Source organism: Genypterus blacodes, unplaced genomic scaffold (genome assembly GCF_046128005.1).
Source record: "Genypterus blacodes isolate CSIRO-AG114 ecotype Tasmania unplaced genomic scaffold, CSIRO-AGI_Gbla_v1 ptg000024l_1, whole genome shotgun sequence".
In the NCBI taxonomy this organism is placed as follows: Eukaryota; Metazoa; Chordata; class Actinopteri; order Ophidiiformes; family Ophidiidae; genus Genypterus; species Genypterus blacodes.
In genome coordinates, this window is record NW_027466837.1 from 863,138 (window position 1) to 887,500 (window position 24,363).

A 24,363-nucleotide genomic window follows, 5' to 3' on the forward strand; every position below is an offset into this window, starting at 1 on the left:
CTTACTGAGGCTCAGCAAAGTAGCAAAGGTCTCCCTCAACCCAGCCCTGTCCTCCTAGAGACCCCAACATGTTCCCCAAGCAATAGGATGTAAAACCCCTCCCTCCCTCCGCCCTGCTCCTCCCTTGCTCCCTCCCTCCCTCCCTCCCTCCCTCACCTTATACGAGAGTCAAACATATTTAGTGTTCCGTGGATTCAGACTCACTTGAGTGTCGTAAACAAAGACCTCCTTACACGGCGCTGAGATTCCCCCCCTACACAAACCAGGAGACAAACACAAAGACGTTACTGTCAGTGTGTGTGATGTCAGAATGTCTGCTTTATCTCGTCTCTATACAATCTAAAACCCTTTATTGTTCCGCCTCGACGTGAGACGTATCTGAAATAAGCGTTTAACTTTGACTCAGGTAGGAAGTATTTAGAAAGTTTTTATCGGAGGTGAGCTGCAAGAGGAGCGGATCAGCACGCGGCGGAACAGAGTGCCGTTATATCCCACACCTCAGCCGCCCTGAATGCATCATTTAAAACATCGCAGGTGGAGGAGAGGCTCTATTCTGAACATCTCTCACCTCGGGGGCTTTTTAAATGAGTTTCAGTCAGGCGCACTTCAGACTGACAATGAATTTCACTGAGTGCAGATTTGCATTAATGGAATGAGAGTAAGATGGGGGATACCTGAGAGAACATCATGTCTGTGCCGGCCCGCCGCTAATTGTAGAAGTGTGGCTCCTCTATCCTGCGTGTGCCGACGCTGTACTTGTGATTGTTTCCAGCAGCAGAGTGTCGAGGTTTTATGGAGTCTTGATAAATAAATAAGGGCCGCGGGCGGATAGCAGGAAGCTACAGGACCTCTGTGTGTGTGTGTGTGTGTGTGTGTGTGTGTGTGTGTGTGACGTGTCAGAGCAACACAATTAGCTGGTCTCTGTCTCTGTTCCCTCCGCAGACACTTCCTCTTCAAGCAGGGCTCCGGCTCGTCGGCCCTCCTGTCGGGGGCGGGGCAGGGCTACCCCCTGACCTCTGGGACCGTCTACTCGCCGCCGCCCCGGCCCCTCCCGCGCAGCAGCGTGACCAGACCACTGTTTACCTTCAACAAGCCGCACCGCTGCTGCAACTGGAAGTGCACGGCCCTGTCCGCCTCGCTCCTGACCCTCACCCTGGCCCTGCTGCTCACATACGTCATCGGTGAGTCTGGCCTCATCCGTCACACCTGTATACATCTGTGTATCCAGATTAGAAAAAGGAGTAAGCTCACGTCTGATGTGTGCAGGATTCATTGCCGCCGCTGGAATGTAAGCGGAGCCGGCAGCCCACATGTTTACATATACGTGGCTCGCATTACCTCGCTCACTCACAGCTAGTCAGGTGTAAATGCAATCAATACATCTGGGACACATCTGTGAGATGAGGTTGAAACACAAACACACACTGGCTTTGTTTTCCACCACATGAAGCTCCTTCCAACATCCAACCCGCCGCAGAAACGAGCTCCACCGTAGCTCCACATCACGTGATCGGGTCGTTAAATCTGCTTCCATTACATTTATGCTAATGACTCGCAGCTAAATCACAAATCAGTGGAAACTAAAGTCAAACTCTCAGCCTAAAATGTTCTTCTCTTATTTAAGGGAATAGATCAACCTCCCCCACACATTAGGATGGAAACACTGGCTTTCATATTGCGTAACATAACGATCTTCCCACTTACATCACAACGCCGGCGGAATGCGGATGAACAGAGATGCCGGATGTAAAACACAAGTGTGTGTGTGTGTGTGTGTGTGTGTACGTTGGACGTCATTATCCAGAAAATGCATTGAGCTCGGCAGGTTGCATGGTAAAGCAGGTGGGGAAGAGGTTATAGATCCAGTTTGGTCTCTTCTGTTTTTACTCATGAAAAAAAGAAGAAGAAGAAGCGGAGAGGCGAGGCGTCTCCCCAGAGGAGGCAGGAAGTGTGAGGCCTTGTCAAGAGGACGCCTGATTAATTCAGACAAGGATCAATACTGAAAAAAGTCAGAAGCAAAGTAAAAAAGGGATTTACACGTACGAGCAAGCGGAACGGGCCGGAGAGGAGAGGAGAGGAGGGCAGAGGAGGGGAGGGGAGAGGAGGGGAGAGGAGGGGAGAGGAGAGGGGAGGAGAGGAGGGGAGGGGAGGGGAGGGGAGAGGAGAGGAGAGGAGAGGGGAGGAGAGGAGGGGAGGGGAGGGGAGGGGAGAGGAGAGGAGAGGAGGGAAGGGGAGAGGAGAGGAGAAGAGGGGAGAGGAGAGGAGGGTAGAGGAGGGGAGAGGAGAGGAGGGTAGAGGAGAGGGGAGAGGAGAGGAGAGGAGAGGAGAGAAGGGGAGAGGAGAGGAGGGGAGAGGAGAGGAGAGGAGAGAAGAAATGAGAGGAGGGGAGGGGAGAGGAGGGGGAGGAGAGGAGGGGAGGGAAGGGAAGTGAAGGGGAGAGGAGAGGAGGGGAGAGGAGAGAGGAAATGAGAGGAGGGGAGAGGAGGGAAGGGAAGAGGAGAGGAGAGGAGAGGAGGGGAGGGGAGAGGAGAGGAGGGGAGAGGAGGGGAGGGAAGGGAAGGGAAGGGAAGGGAAGGGGAGAGGAGAGGAGGGAGGGGAGAGGAGAGAGGAAATGAGAGGAGGGGAGGGGAGAGGAGAGAAGGGGAGAGGAGAGGAGGGGAGAGGAGGGGAGCGATGCTGATCAAAGCAGGGAGGCAGGATTGTGGTACGGTCCTCCTTTTTTTCAGAGGTTTAACTTTAAACACAGCAGGTGACGTGTTCTAAACCCTGACCCTCCCTCTGCAGGAGATTATTAATTGTAAATTAGCAGCAAAAAGCACAGAAAACTGCTCATTATGGTCACACACACACACACACACACACACACACACACACACACACACACATAGCCCTGGTTGTCTCTCTTCATATTAACCCACAAGCTATAGAACGTTTGTGTTATTTCTTAAGGTGGAATGTTTTATTCAGCAGCTTGTTACCTTTAGTTTTGTTGCCGCTCACCTTAATAAATGAGTTTTCCCTGCTTTCACAAATTCATTAAAGGTTCTTTGAGTGCCGGCCGGTAATGTTTGAGCCGAACACACTCGGATCCGCGCGTGTGTGTGTGTGTGTGTGTGTGTGTGTGTGTGTGAGCTGCGATGGCCCCGGCTGTTCTGCTGCGCTCTAATGCCATCCTCACACCTACGCGGATTAGTTTGGTTTTAATCGGGGCTCGGATTCGTTTGGGTCGCAAACAAACGTGCTCGGGTGTGAACAAACAAACCAAACAAACAACACGCACCGAGATCAGGCGGAGGCGGTGTTGGTCCGGTGCCAAACAACAACCTGTGGCGTGAACATAAGCCCGGCCAGTTATGAACCAAACTACAAGGGGATCTGCCTTTTGATTTACAACTGAACTGTAGCCTCCGCGCTCAGCCAGGGAAGACGCTGCAGCTAACAGTAGAGCGTCGACTCACATCTTTGATTACCAATAACGCATCAAATGGACCCTGCGGAGGGTCAGAACATATCAAGCTGGCCCAGCGGGTCCTCGGGAGAACGTTTTTAAGGTGGAAGTCTTGAAGGCGGCGCAGCTCCTTTGCATAATGTGGAGTAATACGATTCTCTGTGCTGCATTCAAATGCCTCATTCTGCTTGGATAGTTTTGTTTGGGTCGTGAACCAAATGAGGGTTGTGATTGGGTTACTTAACTGACCTGGTGTGGTGAACTACTTCCTGTTTCATCTCTGATCAATCAGCTGTTTGTATATATTTGAATCACAAATGAACCGAGATGTAAAATCAACGTTGCGTAAGAGTTTAATCCTCTGATTCGGAGCCAAACCCAGACAAACCGTCGGCCCTGCGTCCCTCCTCCTCCTCCTCCTCCTCCTCTTCTTCCTCCTCCTCCTCCTCTTCCTCCTGCACTGCTGAAAGTTTGGGCCGGAGTTGCACAGTGTTGAATATCAGTGGAGTTTGTCAAAGTCAAATTCCCAATTCGCCCATCGATCCCCTCCGATTACACCGATTCTTCCTCCTCGACCTCGCCTCCCTCCCTCCCTCACCTCCCCCCTCCCTCACCTCCTCCCTTAGGGCATCCGCTCCCCCGCAAACTCCTCAAGTGCTGCGATCCCAACCCTCCCGCCCAGCCAGTTCATTTCCCTCCTGTGGTGGTGCTCAAGGTCACGCCGGAGCAGGCAGGGGTTCACATTAATCACACACACACACACACACACACACACACACGCTCATCGCAGACACACATCACATACACAAATCCATGCAGATTAATCCCCAGGCTGAACCATGCTATTCCATTAATGTCCCGGCCCCGGTAATTAGTGCATTAGTGAGGAGTGTGAATGATGAGTTGGAGACGACATCACCTTTTAATTGGTGTCATGCTCCACTCCTGCTTGGCAATGATTGATCTGCGTGTTGACATCGCCATGGCAACGGGGCCTAGACGTATGGGAAGCGAGCGGGAGTGGGGGGGACGACATCGGCGTTGCCCCCCTGTAAATCAAAGATATTCAAATGCAAGGATTAGAGCGGTCACGGGCTTAATGTGTGTGTGTGTGTAGTGAGAGGGAGGTGGAGGCTCAGGCCATCAGATGATTAGATTCTCTCATTACTTAATGATTCAGTAATTTTAGTGAATTAATTAACAGCTAGTGACAGGCCCAGAAAAAAGTCCTGTATCTCCGCCGGCTGCCGTCGTCGTCGTGCTTCGTCATCTTCCTCACTAAATCACAGCCAGGTTGCTTTTTTACGGCCTCTTAAAATGGCGGCAGTTGGATTTTTGTTCATTTCGTCTAATCACATCTGCTTCTCACAATGATGAATTATCCTTTAATCCACACATTCCTGCCGGCTCCTCTCCTTGTTCACGTGCTTGATCTACATATTCATTGTGTCTTTTGTACGGGACGGCGTGCAGCTCTGTATTGATTCCCGTCTTTGATCCGTTTGAAGCATCACTTTGGGGGCCGGGGCGGAGCGGCTCTTCATCCAGCCAGCCAGCCAGCCAGCCAGCCAGCCGTCGCATCCTGGAACTTGCTTTTCCAGTAATGCTTCCCCTTTGTTTGCTTTTATCCACAGACGTTGCCGGAGCTGCGCGCAGAAGTGTAATTTTATGCCATTAATGCCTGTAATTTGGTGTCAGCGTTAAAGCCGGCGCTGGGCTAAATGCAGTCTCTTACCAATTTTGTGCCTCTGCCTGCACCTGCGCCGTAATTTTCCCCGGCTTAAGTGAATCTACTTGTGCTGCTCTGGGTGGAGTGGAGACGACTTTCCCCTCCTATTTTTCAGATGTGTACAGATGTTCCACGCCGCTAAGTGTGCGACATCCTTTTTTCCTCTCTCCCTCCGCACCGCCGCAGCACCACCGTGCACAATACAGGCCCATTCTGAAGTGATTTTAGAAAATATAATGACCCCCGGGGAAATGATGTCCAAACTAGGTCACTGGCATTGTTCTGTTTTTGTAATTTGGAGCATTTTTGGTGATATTTGCTGTCCCATTTACGGCGTGTGTGCGTACGTCTGTCTGCACCCTGATAGAACCCAGAGGAAGATAGAAGATAGACGGATGGAAACCAAACGTATCTTATCAAACAGAGCTATGTCGTTCATTGATCACAGTAACATTCACAACAAAACAATACATTTCCTCTTGAATCCAGCAGCGAAACTGATGTGACGAGTTACTGCAGAAAAAAAGGTTCAGGATGACACAATCGCTTCAGTGTGAAATGTGAACCTCCTGAGACAAACAGTACAGGTGTGTGTGTGTCAGCGATGGCCCTGCTGTGCTTCACCTGAGCCTGCACATCAAAACCAAAGCACTATAAATATCCTCCTGGGACACAAACATTTATTTTGTAGGCATTTTTAATTCCTGCTTATGTGTGTGTGTGTGTGTAAGTCCCATATGAACACATTTCTCCCACGGTCTGCTAGGTTTTTAGAGGGAAGCACAAAGTGTCCACACATAAGGACAACAGGTTTAGGTTAAGCACAATGATGTAATAATGTCCACAGATGAGGACGCTGGGTCTTGGGAGGATATATCAGAGTTTAGTTCAGATTATTGTGCGATATTCTAACCAATACTTCTGTCACAATGGCCTGTCGGATGCATGAGGTTCCCCCCCCCCCCCCCCCGCAGCCATCAAACAGCAGCCAGAGGAATGTGTGTGCTCCATCTTCTGTATCCAGTCTGATGAATATGCTGTGTGTCATTTACACATGGATCAAAAAGGTGCAAGCTCCTCCATTAATTATTAAAATCTCCCGATGTGGCACTGGGATCTAACAAAATGGCTGCACGACCTTCTGTGTGCCTCAGCGGGGACGATTCCACACAGATATACCTTACATAGACACAGTCTGACTGAAGATGCAGGGATATTTCTATCGCGCCATCAAAAGCAAATCACATTTTCCTCTGGATTATAAAGAAAATTGTTGTTTTCTTGGATCTCTGTGTCGTTAACAACCAGGCAGGGTTTCCTTTACGTGGTCTAGCATATTGGCGTTATTGTTGCGTGTGGCGTGGCACCAACTGAACGCAACCTCAAGTAAATAATAAAGTAAATAGAGGCAACTGGCAGTAATAATTGTCAAAGTTTTTATAGTGCTGCGTCACAGTAATTGGAGCCTAATTGCTCAGATATTGTCGTCTTCTAAAATAACTTCAGCCCATAATGAGCAGGCAGGCGTTTCTGTGAAAAATGTAAAATGCAACTCCCAAACAGCGTCTGCAGCTGGAGCGTTGTATATGTTTCCATAGTATCCCGGCTGCTATATGATGATATCTGCTGTGTTGCATCTTCCTGCAGCGAGACCCCGGACGCGTCGGCTCATTGAACTCTCGGCTGCTTTTTAACGGGCCGGAGATGAGCTGATGTCATTTTGGAGAAACGGTCATTGGCTCATGCTGCATTTCTTATTCTGATAAACAACTCGCTCTGCTCAAAGGCTCCCGGTTTGTGCTGCGCTATGCCAGGATGACGCCGCTGCCTCTGCTCGCCAAAATAGACAAATATACAAACTCCCCTCATCTCCTGTTGGCCTGTAGAAACCTCAGATTCTATAGTTTCGTGTTCTTACACACGTCCTTACCACGGCAACGTCTCTAACTTATCATTTACAATCACCTTTAATAAGTATAAACAGTATCTAAGTGTAGCAGATGGCAGCATGTGAGTCTGCGTGTTTGTATCGTGTCACATTCATTCACACACACACATTTATCCAAATATTACAAATCTTTCCCAGCCTTTTGGAGTAAACTGCAGCTGTTGTGTTTTGATGAGTCGTCATCTTTCATGGATCAAGCTCCTGAACTGTCTCACGCGTCGACACACAGTGTGACCGGCGGTGCGACAAGCTCCGCGGAGCTCTGCACGTTCCGTCAGCGAGCTCAGGAGGAAATCGCACCTCTCTGTTGTGTAACTTTCACTTTGACAAAACGTTCTCTATCCGTCTAATCCAATCTCTCGCCGCTCCCTGATGTTCCTTCTCCCCCCTCCCCCCCGCGCCCCAGTCAGGTGACTTGTTGTTTATTAATCCGGGGGAAGAAGAAGTAACCCAGGAAATAATGAGGCAATGATATTGTGTCTCAAATTAAGGTTTCCAATTAGCTCAACAATAGGAGGATGCATGATTGCAGAGATAATGCGGCTCCTAAGCGGCGCTGGTGTTCGCCCCCCCGCTGTGATTAGCTAAGACAGACCTCCTCCTCTCCTTCGCCGGCCTCCTCCGCTTCCTCCCCGGACCCCCCGGTGCGGCCGGGGCTGCGAATAGCTTTGTTAATTTGTTTTTCTCCCACCGCACCCCCCCTCTCCCCCCCTCCATCCCGCCGCCGTAGCTTGTTATTAAGCACAACACGGCCATCAGATATGAGGAGCAGGCATTATGATAGCACATGGGCCATTTAAGGAGAGATAGAGGACAGATTAAGATTGCATCTGGTAATCTTGATGAGTATTGCTGCTGACGCCGCCGCCGCACGCTAACTCCTCTCCTGTTTAAAGGCTTGTTTAAGTTTAGCGTAACGCTGCGTGGTACAGTGTAGATACAGGCTCGTTTCAATGTTTTCTGCCTTAATAAGTGACGTGTGAGCAGATAGAGGATGTTATCTGTGATTTATGACAAATACCCGTCGCCATGGAAACAGCCAGACGCTTCTGACACAAGTGAAACCAACAAGTCAGCATCAGCAGCTCCCTGTTATCAAATCATCAGGTCTGATTTTAGTCACACACACACACACACACACACACGCACACACACACTCTTTATAGATTCTTCTTCTCTGTTCTCATGGAGCCTCACAGGACTCAGCGCTTCCATAAAGCACCAAATGACTCTTTAGTGTTTTAACTTCATTACATTGGCTACAGTGTTTTCTTCTTTTTTTCTTCTTCTTCTTCTCTCAGTAAATTTACTTTCACAGTTGGGTGGCGTTTCAAAGCTTCTGCCTTTATAAAGAAAGTGTCCACTAATCAGGAAGCTTTGACTGAGTAGCCGCAGTCTGACTCGCCGTGTGAAGCAGAGAGATACTGCGGGGCCGCCCGGACCTGAATGAGACTTCCTTTCACAGGCTCCTCCTCCTCCTCTCTTCCCTCTCCATGGCGATATCCCTGCCAAACTTCCAGGCCCCGCTTTGTCCGTCTGAAAGCGCCGCGGCTGATTACAGACTCGGCTCCGTGTTGCCTGCTGCCGTTATCGCCAAATTGAAAAATTGACAACTGGGAACTGAACCCTCATCCCCGCTGTGGTTGTCCTCAAACGCCCCACCTGACTGTATCTATGACGACACGCTCCTCTGCTCTCCCAGCGAGCCGTGATGCCGGCGGGCGGCGGCGAACATTACTGTCATCGTGTGAAGACTAGTATTAATATCCTAAAGTGTGTGTGTATGTGTGTGTGTGTGTGTGTGTGTGTTTGTGTGTGTGTGTGTGTGTGTTTGTGTGTGTGTGTATGTGTATGTGTATGTGTGTGTGTTTCTCTGCACATTTCCTTTGCTTCCACCGTGCAGACACACACACCGGCTGAGTGAAGTGTGTGTGTGTGTACAGTGAGAGCGGACGGACAGCAGGGCGTTTGCGACTCTCCGGCTTTTCACAATAAGATGTAAAAACCTATTTTGCTGGCGGGGAAACTTGAGAGCGTTTTGATTCGTTTCAAACTCCGGGCGGTCTGCAGGCGTCTGGCACAATGTGATATAACTCACAATAGCATTTACTCCGACTCGTGCTGTGACATCTGCCTGATGTGTTTAATGATAAGTAGAGTCGATCCGCTGGCTGTCATGCTACAGGTGTGACGCGTACATGCCTGCATTAAAAGAGCGAGAAGTAAACACGCTTCATAAGCTCTAACAAATCAAACGGCTGCTGTGAAACGGTCAAAACACTCTGAGCGTCCCCGGCGCGGTTAGCATGTCATTATACGTGCTGAGAACCGAGCTCCATTCACACCTGCGGGGCCTTCAGGAGGTACGGTGATGAGTGTGAATGTGGTTCACGTTCACATCCCAGCCCAGGCGGCCGTGTGTTCTGCTGCTGTGCGTCTCAACGGCAACAACACATGCAGCTTGTGACGTTTTTTCATATAGCATCAGCCACCACACACACGCACACACGCACACACGTCGACGTCCTCCTGACCGACGAGCTCACTTTGCGGCGTCACACAACTCCTCAGATTTGACTGAATGTGATCTAACCTCAGCTAACATGTTTATATAAAAGACTAACATGTAGGAAGAGTTGACATGAAGCTTGTTCTCCGTGTTTAAGAAGCTGAGGTGAAACTCTGACAACAGGCAGAAAAAAAGACGCTGCACTACAAATGCTACACCTTCTTCCTGTGACTGCTGAGATGTGTGAGTGTGAGGTGTTACATCTGCTCACACACTCTGACGGGGACTGTGTGTGTGGGCGTGTGTGTGTGTGTTAGCTGCATAGGCCACTCATTTACTAACCGCCGTGTTTGCATCCTGTCACCGAGGATAAAAGCCACATAAACAAAAGTATTTGCATATTAAAAAATAAAATGGAAGCAAGCAATTTCCGTATTTAAAGCATTGTAAACAAAACACGTCGGGGTTTAATGGTGTCAGACGATAAATAGATCCATTCAGAACAAAAACAAAGGAGCAAACAAAGGGTGTGATTGGATGTGAGGAGGGTGGACACACACACACACACACACACACACACACACACACACAGCGGCTCCTTCATCTGCAGGCTGCGTGATGTGCCGTCGTGCCGAAGCTGCTTTACTCTGCTTTACTCTACTCTGCTCTACTCTACTCTACTCTACTCTACTCTACTCTAATGTACTCTGCTCTCTCTGCTCTGCTCTCTCAGTGAGCAGCATGCAGAGCGTCAGATTCCCAGAGCAGTGCTGACACGTTCTCTCTCAGAGCAGCTGATGTTTGCCTCAGAAAATAAATATAAACAGCGTTGCATTTGTCGCTAGATAATCTGTTTGATCAAATCTAGTGAAGGTTGCTAAACTGGCGACGTTAACGCAGCTTGATTTAGCAACAGGAGCCAAATGGAGCTCAGTGATTGGCTGCAGACGAGAGGAGAACCTCCCTGCCCCGTCTGCACTCCCCCCTCAATGGCAAACCAATTCCAAACCGTTGTTACGGCTCCATGGCCCTGATGCTCCGTTTGTTACATAAACAGTAAAGTGCACTTATCCACTCGCTTTGGTTACAGCAGAGCGGCTGCTCTTCTTGAAGAACGAGCCGCTCTGTCACATTTGGCGCTCAATTAGAGCAAAAGTGTATCAGAATATCAGAGACAGGCGGTTGATCTGGCTCGGTTCTGACGTTTTTATGAAACATTTTGTAACGCTTGAGCCAAAACTTGGACTTGAACCTGAACCTACCATCAGGGAATGAACGGGTGGATGTGAAGGCAACACAACTACAGTACATACAGATACACACTAAGGAGAATTGTTTCAAACAGTCTCTTCCCTGGATATCGCCAACCTGCCCACCAGGTGTCAGGAAGTAAAGATCCTACTGATAAACAGACCGTAGTTTAATGAGGTGTAAATAAAGTGAAGCAGCCTGTATCAGTGTGAAATGTAGAACAAAGGGATGCACTGGTGGTCATCTGATGGAACCTGAACCTCTTCCTCCCGCTCCTCACCCAGCTGCAGTCATTAAGCCGGAAAGCCGCTCCTCCCCAGGAAAGCAGCTGATCACTGCATAAAAAAAAACTTGCTAAATTTGCTAAAACAGCTTCTGAAAAGTTGCCAGATCCGGCGAGAGAAAGTCGGTAAAGAGTAGGACAGAGGGAGGATTTATGAGTTTGTATTGTTATAACACACCATGTTGACACACAGCCACAGCAAGGGAAGCAGCAGCAGCAGGCTCTCTCACCATCTGGTGTCACTTAAAGACATGAAGGGAGGTGAAAATGGAGGCTAATGTGGCTGCTGTAGGTGAAAGAAGTCTCCTCTCTCTCCTGCCTCCCCTACTGTAGGTACACGCCGTCCACACACTCCATTAATGCCAGGGAAGTGGGCTCTATTATCTCTCAAACCATATTGCTCTTAAAATGTTTATTCTGTCTGAATCGTGCTCCGTTTGCACCCGGACGCCGCAGCCTGTGCGCCCTATCGCATCGGGTTGCTAAGTCATGTAGACGGGGCCGTAAAAAAGTGATTCAGTGTAATGAACTTTGCAACTACAGAGGGACTTAGGGAGGAAGTAGCTGTGATTAATTCACTCGTTTTAGGCCTTTTGTAAAACGCATTTTAAAGGAGTAATTGTTATTTTTGAAGGTAAAAATGCCAAAAAGAAGGCGAGATGTTTTTAAGAGTCTATGACTTTATGCTCTCTCGCTGAACGCACTTCCTTTTGGCAAAGCTCCAGCTCAGCCTGTGTGTGTGTGTGTGTGTGGGAGGTAATTAACACAATGCTTTAATGCAGACTGGAAAAAACCTTGACCTGGTTTTTCATTTCAGCAGAAAGGACGGCGATAGAGAGGTTTGCTCAAAATCCAAGAATAGTGCCTCGTCTGGAAGGTAATAGCTCCGACCGGCTGACGTCTGTCTCACGGCGCCGTCTTCCCAGTTCTGCCCCACATGACTCCAGACGGTACAATCTGCAGGCTGCTGGAGTGGCAGCCGAGTCGAGACGGCGGTTAGATAGCACAGAGGTTTTATACCGAGCTGGAGGAAAATATGACAACAGTTAAAACCGTAGACGTCTCAGTATAGCTGCTGAGGTTCTGGGAGTAGAGATACTTCAGTAAACACCTGGAGACAACACTGGGATATGGATAAATAAGGAGACTCGCGCTCATTACGACGTGAACACTGAAGCTAATAGCTGAAGCCCTTTAGCCTGGAAGAAGAAGCAGATAGGAGACTTCTGCACTGTCGACATATTTCTCCTTCAACTGATCTCATTCGTGCAGTCAGCATCAGATATAATACATCCTTCCCTTCCTTTTTTCCTTCTCCAGGCAGCAGCAGTGATGCGTATGGAACATGTACAGAGAGGATAGATCATTACGTCTTGATTTAGCAGGCAGACACTGAGACTGGAGACGGAAGGGAAACAAATTGAATAGAACACTAGACGCTTTTGATGCAGCGTTCAAGGCCATGGGGAGGCATGGACAGTAACTACCCCCCTTCCTATACCTACTTTTTGCACTCCCTGCTTCATGGTCTTTACCTCAGCAAACCTGGAAGTGCCCTTAATCATCCGTTTCCCCCTCATATAGAGTGTTTCAGTGCAGGGACATGCAGATCAGAATGTTCTCAACACGGTGTGGTGGTTTGAACCTCAGCGGGCCGGACAGGAGCAGCAGAGGGGATTGGAGTCGGCTCTGCTAGCAGGCGGCGGGCAGCAGGCCAGATATTGTGTACAGAGTGTCGGAGGCTGTCAGGATGAAGCTGTCCAGGTGCTTAGCCGGCCCCGCGCCTAATGAAATGTTACCTTCTCCCCCTCGGCTGAAAGTTTACCAACAGGTGGTTGTCTGTTTGTCTGGGATCAGCGGCGATCCTCCGTGTGCAGCTCTGTCACGGAGGGCAACCGGCAACCAATTATCTACTCAGCAATGCCGAGTGGCAAAGACCGGCTGTTTCTCCGGCTCGTCTCCTTGTCTCTCTCCAGTCTGACCCCGGTGTGTGCGGCCCTGTTCTTAATGGACTGCCCCGGCTCGGCTCGGTTCATTTAGGCACAGAGACGCCGTCACACACGATGACTCAATCACACTCAGAGTCGCCTTTGTGCTGCCGGTTGCTCTTCATTGTCTTTGTCTCCGCAGATGTTTTTAATCTCCAGTGTAATTACGGCTGACGTTGAAAGGCTTTCCGTGTTCCATTCCCCCTGCGTCTGCACATACGTGTGCCTGTGTCGGGCCTGTGAGGAATGCTACTTGCGCTTGCGTGACTTTGCCTTGTTTGGGATTGTGTCTGCCTGTGTGTGAGTGTGTGTGTGTGTGTGTGCGAGTGTGTACGTGCTCCCTGCTTCTCTCAGCCAGCTGCTTCATGCCTCATTGGGGTCTGTATTGATTGATCCAGTTTCTCTTTGTTTTCAGCCCTCTGTTTTGGTCGTCTGATGCGGCGCTGAGAAACCCACTGGCCTTTGCTAAAACCCGCCTGAACGGCTACAGAAGCCTTTTGGTAAAAATTGCTTTAAATGGCCTGACGGACGCGGGTGGGGAAACGTTGAATGGCAACAGAGCCCTTTGGTAAAATGTCTCCAGAAGGTCAGGGACTCTGCAGGAAGAACAAACACCAGATAGCTCCAATAGTTCACAACACAAACACAGGAATATGCACAGGAACACCTTCACACACACACACACACACACACACACACACACACACACACACACACTCTACCTTCCTCTTTTTGCTTTCCTTTGGCTGACGCTCGCAAACACTCAAACGCCCACTCACTCACAAACCAACACACACACACACAGAGGCAGGCAGGAGCGGTGGGGATTGAGCGACGGTGCGACGGCGGGCGGACGACAGTTGTGAGTCACAGCTGTGTGTGGTGTTTCTGCCCTGGGTGATGGTAAATGGAGGCTGCCTGCCGGAGGGAGGGGGGGAGGGGGGAGGGGGGAGTCTAACATGGCGCCCGGTCCCTGCTCGTTTAACACTTATCTGTCTGCTGTAACATGACTCAGCTCTCAGAAAGGGACAGAGGTAAGACGGCAAGTGGGAGTAGGCAGAGAGAGAGAGGGAGAGAGAGGGAGGGAGGGAGAGAGAGAGAGAGGGAGGGAGGGAGGGGGGAGGGATTGGAAATGAAGAAACGGCAGAAGAGATTTACTGGTGAATGAATTCCAGGATGTACAGCAAATCTCATCATTCAAGACAGAGAAGCGTGTCACTGCCTCCTCCATCCCTCCATCTCTCCATCCCTCCATCTCTCCATCCCTCCACCTCTCCACCCCTCCCTCCCTCCATCCCTTCCTCCCTCATCCACAGGACATCCCATCCTTAGCAAGGGCACGCCGTTGAGTCCCAACGTCGCAGATTGAGGCGTGAGACATTCCCTCAGACAGCCCGGCTCTCTCATATAGAACACATGGACACACACACACGCGCACACACACACACGCACTTAAGCAGTCATGACAGTAGGATTAGCGGCTTTCGAGCGTTTGGTGAAGGAGTGTAAGAAAAACACTTTAGCCCGCTCTCTCGTCTGTCAGACGGGAGCCTGGCGGGTCGACAGGCGGGCAGGCGGACCCCCAGGCTCTCAGCCTCCACTCTCACGTCGACTCAGACGGAGATTTGTTTTATTGGCTCTGAAGTCGCTCTCCTTCACTCTCCTTCACACTTGTTTTCCCCATTTGTCTCTCCCCTTCTTTCCTCGCTCCGCCCCCCTCTCGCTCTCTCCCTCTTTTATCTCCGTCTTTCTCCCCCCCTCTCTCGCTCTCTTTCTCCCGTCCCTCTGAAGTCCTGGCTTAGCTGCGGGCTGACACAGCCATGCAGAACCGGGATGAGCTATTGCTTTTACTGTACATGGTAAACTATGCACTAAATCGAATGAGTGATGCTGTTGAAAGCGTTGGCTGCGAGGCAAAGCCAGCTGTAGCCTTTGAGTTGTCAAATGAGATACAGTCAGAGGTGAGCTACGTGTGTGTGTGTGTGTGAGGGGAGAGATGCTGGCTGGCAATCAGGCCTGGGTGTGTTTCCTCCCGTGCAGGAGTATTGATAAATCATTTTTAACCGACTGCACCGCTACCTTGGCTGTAATGGTTATCGATAAGACACTATATTCACACTCAATCTGCCCCATTGTGTTCTGCTACCCAACAAAGCGTCGTTACAAACGCCAGATAGCGCGTAACCCAAACCCCCCCACACACACACACACACACAACCGCCACCATTTTCTCCCCCCCCCCGTCTCCCCCGTCTCCCACCAGCAGTATGAAATCTAATCATCATTGGACCCTCAGCCGTCTTTATCTAATCTGCAGACACACACACACACACACTCACACACATACAACAACAATAGCAGCAGCAGCAGCAACTGCAAGCCTCCATTATCTCCGTGTGCTGCAGCTGAAGTCGTCTATTCTAAACGTGGAGACATGAGGGGGGAGAAAAAGGATTTAATGCTTGTGAGTTTCCATCTGTAGGCGTCAGGATGAAGATACGACACCTATACGTCTTTGTAGCCCAGCTGTTTAATGTAAAGCAGCTGTAACAGTGTGGAACCTCGTCCGCACATTTCCACCGTGAGGATTCTAGCCGTCTTCCTCTCTCTCTCGTTTTCTCCTCGGTGGTAGTTAGAGTGGTAAACCTGCAATCTCCACACAAAGCGTCTCTTCCTCTTACAACTGAACTGTCTCCGTCTCCCCCTCCGCTCCGGCTCTGTTCTCCGCCGCCTGCCACATCCTCGGCGCGCACACACGTCTTGGCGGGGTAGCCGACAGCCAGGGTACAGTACAGAAACCCCTCGCAGTCGCGCTGTCCTATTACCTCTGGCACTCGTCTCACTGTCACACTGATCAATGATTCATACGCCAGGGCCCGGGCCTGTTAGCTCGCTGCACTGCTGCTCGCTGTCGCCGCCGTAGCTGCCACCGCCACCGTCGCTGCCGTATAATGACTGGACTCACTCAGAGTCTCTCGCTAACGTGTGATGGCGCGCGCCGCTTTGGAGGCGAGCGAGAAAGAAAGATGGACGTGGAGGGAAAGACGGATTGACGGGGGGGGAAGTGGAGTGAGAGCAGAGGAACACGCTGTGCACATGCTGCTCCCCTAACTGCCTGCACGCTGAGGCTAAGTGTCGCTGTGCCAGTGTGTATGTATTTAATGTGTTCTAAAAGCACAAATACGCACAGTCACATGTTCTTCTATCGCTACAAGAACGTACCACACCTGTAAACCGACGCTGTAATAATGTAGGCTTCGTTTCAAGTCCTGACCCAGGGCCAGGAGAGCTCAGCGCTGACCGAGAGAAGGGAATTTGAACAAAAACAAAGCAATAAAGATGCTAGCTTGAGGTGGATTTAGAGGTGGGAGGAGTTAGTTTGCAAAATTCGTGTTAGCTAAAGAATTCTGTGTCTTGTTTGGACTAACAAGGAGAATTTTACTGAATTTAATTGGAGAAGAAGAACTAAAAGCTGCACGTCGTCAATACAATAACAAGAGGCGATTCAAGGTTTACGTTCCAAATGGAAAGTATTCAACCAAAGGGAAACACCAGAGGAGATGTCATGTGTGTTAAGACCTGACGGCTGAATGAAGGCGACCCCGCAGGAACGTGGCTCAGCTCTGGACCCTGCAGGAACGTGGCTCAGCTCTGTGGTCACTGTGAAGGTCAGAGTGAACCCACTAATGGTTCAACTCTCCGGGTGTCGTTTAAGCATTTGCTGAGCGAGTTTCACCCACAGGCAGATTTGAGGATCCATTATTAAAGCCCCATGAGCTCCTCCATCACGAAGCCTCTGCATATTTAACTCTACTATTCCAACTCTGCCAATGGAAACGCGGCTAACGAGGTGAAGTTGCTCGTGTGATGTAAGCAGAAGCAACACGGCGATGCACTTTTTGGCTGGAGAACAAGCACCAAGTGCCTTCTCCTACCTTTGATCCATAACTGCAGAAATGTAACCGTGTCCACCAGGGGCTCTTCTTCACGTGTGCTGCTGCGGCGGCGGCGGCAGAGGAGCAAATGGCGCCATTTACAGGAAAGCTACTCTGTGCCCTTAAATTACCCCAGAGTAAATTTGATCAAAATGAGGTCCAAAAGTCCCCATTTTGTGAGATTTCTCCTCATCTTACTGTCCCTGTGAGGACATTTGGTCATCAGAGAGACAAGTGCACACCCACACACCCACACAACCACACACACACTCACACATAAACACACGCCACTGTCAGCGCCGCCATCTCCTCATCAACGCCAGGGTCCTTGTCGCTTCTCCTTTCAGCGTGTGCTCTGTGACTCCAGATGAAGTGTTGAAGCAAAAGGTCAACAGCGGTCAACGAGGAGAGGGAGAGAGAGAGAGAGGGAGGGCGAGAGAGAGAGAGGCTGATGAGAAGGAGCTGGAAGAGGAGGCTCTGAATGATGTTTTAAGGAGGGCTGGAGTGGCGTATTGGAAAAGATAGGAGAGCTCGTGAGGACCGACGCTGTTGAGTCAGCGCTGGAGTGGGTAACACTTGGGCGCTGGAAGTGTGGGAGTGCACAAGGAAGCAAGGAGAGCAAAGAGAGCAAGGAAAGCAGCTTGGATGACAAGAAGAGACCCGAGTGGAGCCGTAGAGACGTCAAACGGATAAACTGCTAAATGTATCGGTTCGGAAATAAGCAGTCATCCCTCGCTGAGCACTCGGACCGACTCTAATTTACCAAACGTGATGGGTTGTTCCGCTCGGCTGCAGAGTATAATGCAAACAGTGACGATGCGTACAAACCTACGAGGGACGCTGAAGTTCATGTTTCATTTCAGCAGAAGACGCTTGATAATGGGACTAAAGCCGCGTGGGATTATTCCCCTTAACCGCCCTTTGTCAGATAAATAGTGAGACCTGCGTGTTTCCTGTTTCGCCTGGAGTTCCATCATGTCAGCACGTTGGATTCCTGCACGTCGGGCCTGGAAAAGACGTGAGACCCGCTGTACGGAATGAAGACGAGGGTTTGGTTCCGCTTGTGTCACGGGGTCCTTTTTTTTTTATTTTTCACGGCTTTACGAACGCGATATTACAACTTCTTCCATACCGACGCATTAGTGAGAAAATCCCCCACAGTGCCTCCTTTCACACCGAAATCTGAAACGTGGAGTGAAAGAGATATTTTTGAAACCAGCGACTCCCACTGATGTGAGGAATCTTTGCATGTCCGTGTCCGGGGCTCGTCACAGGCTGACAGTTCAATTAGTCTGAACTAAATGATGCATGGCGTCTCCCTGCCGGCCTGGTAATCGTCACTGCTCGCCTTTGAAGAGCTCATATTGTGCATGAGTAGATAGCTAAACCAACGGTGGCCAGCAGTGGAAATGTTGAGCTACTCTGTGTGATTTGGTGGATCCCCCATAGATGCCGCAGAGGATCATGGGACCAAATTGCCTTCAAACTCTCGTAGCTCATCATGGATTTGTGGTATTTTTCAAAGTAAATTGTCTTTTTCTTCTTCTTTTTTTTGTGTATGCGGCTGCGATGGAACATGACTGTCAGATGGCTTTGAACTGTGTGAGTTTTAATTAGGTGTTCCTCAGGAGCAGGGGATTAAGCCTGGCTGAGTGGGTAGGTACATGTGTGGGGTGAGTGGAGTGTGAATGAGTGGAGCTGTGAACTAGAGCGGGATTCATTAGGGCTCATACCTCCACCAAGGACCAACAGGCCCTCTGATTAGGAATTTAACAGGCCGTCCACCAGGGCCATGGAGGTTTCATTTATTGAACACAAGTGCCGAGTGCACAAGTCCACCATGTTTGGTTACAGTAGACTGATTCATTCATGAGATGTAGCGCTTCTGGGAGGATAAGCCACGCCTACTCCACTTTAGCAGCCAATTCTTGAAAAACAGTTAGGAAAATCCAAAAACAAAGATATATCTTTGCTCCGGCTTGGTTGAACCATTCTATATGGAACATTGTGTGGCAATTGACCCCAAAGTGTAGGAGAAGATGGTTGGAAATCTATTCAGGCACTATTTGGCATGGCGCCGTGGATAGAATTTAGATTTTTTGACTTTTGCTCCTGTGACTGGCGGTTGGATGATTGAAAGCCATAATGTAAAAGTGGCACTCACAGCGTCACTATCAGGCCAAACAGGACCAGAATGTGATGGGTTCCCTCCTGGCTCCTGTCCAACCTGCCCACCAAATGTCATGAAAATTGTTCCACAGCTTTTTGAAGTAACCCCGCAGAAACAGATCCTCCTTGGCTGCGGCACACACAGAAGGCCACACTCTGTACCTGTGTGATTGCGGTTTAGTTTTCCTAAGCAGCCATTTTGTGCGAGCGTTTGCCGCTGCGTGTCAAGTGCTTTTCTTGATGTCAGTAATCAGTAGATAGAAGCCAGACAGTGACGATGTTTGAAGTCATCCGATGTTCCTTACCTTGATCTGCATGCTGCAGGCAGCCTCTGACTGCCGCCACCGCCGCCACCACATAGATACTTTGAGTCTCTGCCTCCGTTTGATGTGTCAAAATGTGTCACAAAGTGAAAGTAATGATTTATTTAATTGGCTTTGTTTCCCATATCAGCAAAGGGTCATCAGCCTTTTTCTAAATTCTTTTTTAACTGGGAAACTGAAGGAATATAGGAGTGCCATCATGAAGCTCCAGTGTAGAGGAGATCCAGGCGCCTTTGATGTTCTCTGTCTGGGCCCCTCAGACAAAACTTCTGACTCTTCTCCCTCTGATGGCTGTAGCTCGTCCAAAATCATGCGTTTGAGTTCATTTCACTTTCACCCCTAAGCGTCAAACAAACATCCTCCATCTTCTTTGCCTCTAAACACGGTAAAGATGCGGCTCGGGGCCAATCTGTGCCCCCTGCTGGCACAGAGTGGCATGAGAGGAACTCCAGAGACACAGAGCAGAGACACTTTCATACTCACTGTTCCTCCACCCTGATTGACAGCTGAGGTAGCGAGTCCCCTTGTGGTAGACGCTGGTATTGCTGTTTGTCTTCCTTCTGCATGAGGCGTTACAGAGCTGTGATTGTTTACACAGAACACTTAATGGAGGATATAATGAGGGTTTAAGGACTAAACTTCTCCCTCCATTTTGTCCTTTGAAGTCCTCTCAGGCCTTAACACGAACGGAGCTCACTGATTGGTCGAGCGGGGTGAAGGTTTTACTCCCAGGCTTGTGAGACAGAACAGTTCATTAGCTTAATGGGCAGGTGTGAGTTGTTTTTATTTAACAGCGTATTTGACTGTTGTCCTAGTAAACAGGTTTATAAGGGGGAGGGGCAGACTCCCGTAGCCTTTGTTGTTTAAAAGGCCCATATGGATTGTGAATCAGCAGCAGCTTTCAAAGCATCATTAGTCATGCATAAAAGACAGCGTTAGCGCTTTAATACCTGCCCTGGGCTCCGGCTCTGAAGATCTGCCTTAATTGCCAACCTCTGCCATTCACTGACGTGCACTCGTGTGTTTGTGTGTGTGTGTGTGTGTGTGTGCTGGACGTGTGTGCGCGTGTGTGTTATTTGTATATAAGCTAATTGTCCGCTGCCTTGCTGAGCGCTAATCAGCACATAAACTGAGCGCCAAGATGAGCAGTAAAGAAGATTGAGACACACCTCTACACACTTTGAATATTGATCTACGTCTCCTGTCTGCTCCCTCTCTCTCTGGCTGTCACTCTGCTGCCTGTGTGTGTGTGTGTGTGTGCGTGTGTGCTCGTGTGTGCGTGCGTGTGTGTGTGTGTGTGTGTGTGTGTGTGAGCAGCGGTCCACCTGTTAGGTCTGACCTGGCATCTGCGGCATGGTGAGAGCCAGCTGTATGAGAACGGCCTGAGCTCGGTGGAGCATCAGGACGACCGCGGCGGCAAGATGAGTCCTACCAGCTCCATCCACCTGCTGGACACCATCAACCCTGAGAACACACACGCCGCTGACAGAGGTGAGCACACACACACACACAGACACACACACACACACAGGGATACATTACTTGTTCGCAGGCGGCGGTGGTGGCGGCGGCCGTGTCAGGAAGCTGTCGGAGCGCCGTACCTTAGAGGGAAAATGAAACTAGCGAGTGATTTGATCATGATGGCATGAAAATAGCAGATCTCAGAGAGAAGGTGGTGATTAAGGCAGGCAACAAGGTACAACACACAACCCCTTCACCTTCCCTTTCACTTTGACTGCATTCTGATTAGGGCTCCGGCTGAAATTGCCGAGCGACGTCTCCGCGGAGCCTGGCTGTAATATTTCAAACAGATAAAGCCTCAATTACATGCACACACACACCAGGTATGTGGGTGAAAAGGAGGCGTGTTCAAAGAAGCGGCGGTCCTCATTAAACCCTCGGGCCGTCTCAGGTGCTGTGACCCTTAAGATGCAGCCACGCCGCTCGCTCACAGGCACGTCCACGCGTCGCACAGAACGGACGCCGGCGCTTTAATGAGGACTTTCAATCCCTGCCGACCCCCCCCGAGGCGAGAAGCACATCTGGATTGTTGGCGATGCGGCGTGTGTGTGTGTGTGTGTGTGTTCGGTCGTGTGTTTGATGGCTGAAGTTGAAACAGTAGGATCAGAGCTTTACGGAGCCTGCAGGTCCAAACTGCAGCTCTTAACATAATAATCACTCTTCACTGTTTTAAAGCTGAGAGCAGCAGGATTTTAAAAACAGGCAGATGTGGAAAAGTGACGTCAGTGAATTCATTAACACACCGCAACTTCACTCGCCGTTGTTTCCTGGTGTTGAGCTTTTTTTTTAAAAAAAAGATGAGCCCCTGGTTGAACTACCTGCTCTGCGCCTCCGTGCTCGCATCAGGCCCCCCCTGCGACGCATTGTTTACTATTCCCACGCCGTTCAGCACCGCCTCTGACGTTCCCTGAGCCGGGCGTGTTCACCCATGCACGCCGAAATGCCTCAAAGCATCCCGTAAATACAAGCAAACAAACCGTAAACACCTGCATATGCATAACAAATTAACACGTGCAGTAAACACACACACACACACACACACACACACACATGGGGCTTACTAGCTGCTGCGGCTGTTCTTTCCCTTTGATAATGTAACACCGTGTTGATGATACAGAAACATAATATGAGTTGAATGAACGCCGGCGCCATCATTTTTATATGGATGATTTTTATTCCACCGTAGGACTTTACAGGCAATAAGGACAGAGTTCAGAGTAAATCCACCAGTGTTGGCTTGTATACATTTAATATGCCAACACTAAAACCTGGACTAATTCTACAACACACACACACACACACACACACACTGGGGATGTTAAACAGGGAACAGAAACACACACGGCTTCACTTTGGCTGTAATATTTAAATCACGACTCCTGTTAGAGCGATCCAACGTCATTTTCAAGAGAAGCACAATTATTGAAAGGAATGTTATAACGTTAATATTAACATTTAATCGTTATGATGGGGATTTGTCTGCATTTCCCTCCGCCGGCCCTAAATGCAAATGTGTTCCTGTTGCGTTTGGTGGCCGGTCGGCCGGCGTGCATACAGAACACGCCGGCCACAAATGTTCCATTAGGGACGGAGAGACATCAGTCCAGGGTTCAGCCTTCAACTGATTACTCATTTATTAGGAAGGCGATGTAATTGGTTAATCATGTTCCCTCTAAGCCAATACGTGAGCGGAATGGGCTCGCTCCACTCGTCTCCCTTCAATGGCCGCAGGAATTACTAACACCGATTTAACCCTGTGATACGGGACATTAATTGTGAGTGTTCCAGGTCAGGGAGTCAGGCAGGACGCCGCAACCTTCACGCTCACGCCGAGGCTGATGGGTATTACATTAGATGCTGTTGGATCCCATGTTCAGCACTTATACACAGAGAGAGAGAGAGAGAGAGAGAGAGAGAGAACGCCCCGAGCCAAACTGCAACTCCATGCATTTTCCACAACCTGGGACTTCCCTGAAGCTACCATTCCTGATGAATCCTCACATCCTCTGGATTAACACACTCATCACCAGATAAACCCTCCAATAACGTGCACGCAGGTCATGGAACGCTCTGAGTGTTGCGTCACAACAATCTATTGTTTGAAATGCCTTTTGTGTCGGAGCGGGCGCTTAATGGAAGCTGGGAAATCAAAATGGACAAAGCTAAGCTGTGCATGCAGAGGGAGGGGAGGGGTGAGGGGAGGGAGGGGGGGTTAGATTAACAAAATTGGCACGGTGGAGGTGGTCCCCCCAGGCAGAGGAGGGCCAGAGAGATTAGAGATTAGGCTGTAATCCAGTGTGGCAGATTATCACGCTCATCCTGCTGTACCCCATCACCTCTCACACCAAGAGACCACACAATCCCCCAGATTACACAGGGAAGGATGGTGAGAGGAGGCCGGGGGGAACGGGGAAGGATGAGAAGATGACACGCTGCATGTGTGTGCGTGTGAGAGAGCGAGAGCGAGGGAGGAGGAGGAGGGAGGAGGGAGGAGGGATGATTAGTGGATAGCAATCGACTTGAAGGATGTTCCTCCACGTTCCCATGGAAGTGGCAGAAGTGGTGACTGGAATTGAAGAGTTCATTTTGTGAAAACGGTGAAGTGTGTTTATGTAAATGTTTAATATCCCGGCTCAGGCTGCTTTAGACGATATTACCTCCGCTGCTCTGTTTAAAGAATATGACTTTAAAGATGTGTGTGTGTGTGTGTGCCTTTGCTGCGTCTGCCTGTGAGCTCTGCCGTCCTCACCTTCTCTCCTCCACTCAGGTTAGCTCACCTGTCCATGATCCGATTTTGACGCACGCGGCTACAAAGCGTCGGGATGGCGGGATCGTACGGTGGAACGGCGGTGTGGATTGATTGATTGATTGACGGGCGGTTTCCTCAGTTAGTTTGATCCTGACTGAACGTGACGGCTCAGTGCGGAGAGGCCGAGAGTTTGGAGAGACGCAGTCATCATCATCTATCCGGATCTGTGTGTGTTCTCCCCGTTGTGGCTTTATGTCGTCGTCAGTGTCACAAGGATTCGGTTCCGCTTTGATTTATTGACTCTACGCCAAATTAGGATTCAGAGCTGCAGATTTCAGATCTGTCAAACGAGGCATCCTGCAACACGCCCAAGGCGCTAATTGACATGTTGCGTCGTGTCTGTGTGTGTGTGTCTGTCTTTGTGGGGCTGGTTTCTTGTCAGGCGGTGTGTGTGTGTGTGTGTGTGTGTAGTTGTGTGTTCTTCGTACCATCTCTCCTGCAGCTTCCACA

At 49.8% G+C, this 24,363-nt stretch overlaps 1 protein-coding gene across 1 annotated transcript in view; it reads left to right on the forward strand.

Annotated features, from left to right (window-relative positions):
* Positions 1 to 24,363, forward strand: part of tenm1 (teneurin transmembrane protein 1) — a 154,235-nt gene that overhangs the window by 47,882 nt on the left and 81,990 nt on the right. The window contains exons 4-5 of the mRNA XM_076143376.1: positions 943 to 1,181; positions 20,901 to 21,074. Of these exons, the coding sequence (XP_075999491.1) occupies positions 943 to 1,181; positions 20,901 to 21,074 (413 nt within the window). The remainder of the gene's footprint in view (positions 1 to 942; positions 1,182 to 20,900; positions 21,075 to 24,363) is intronic.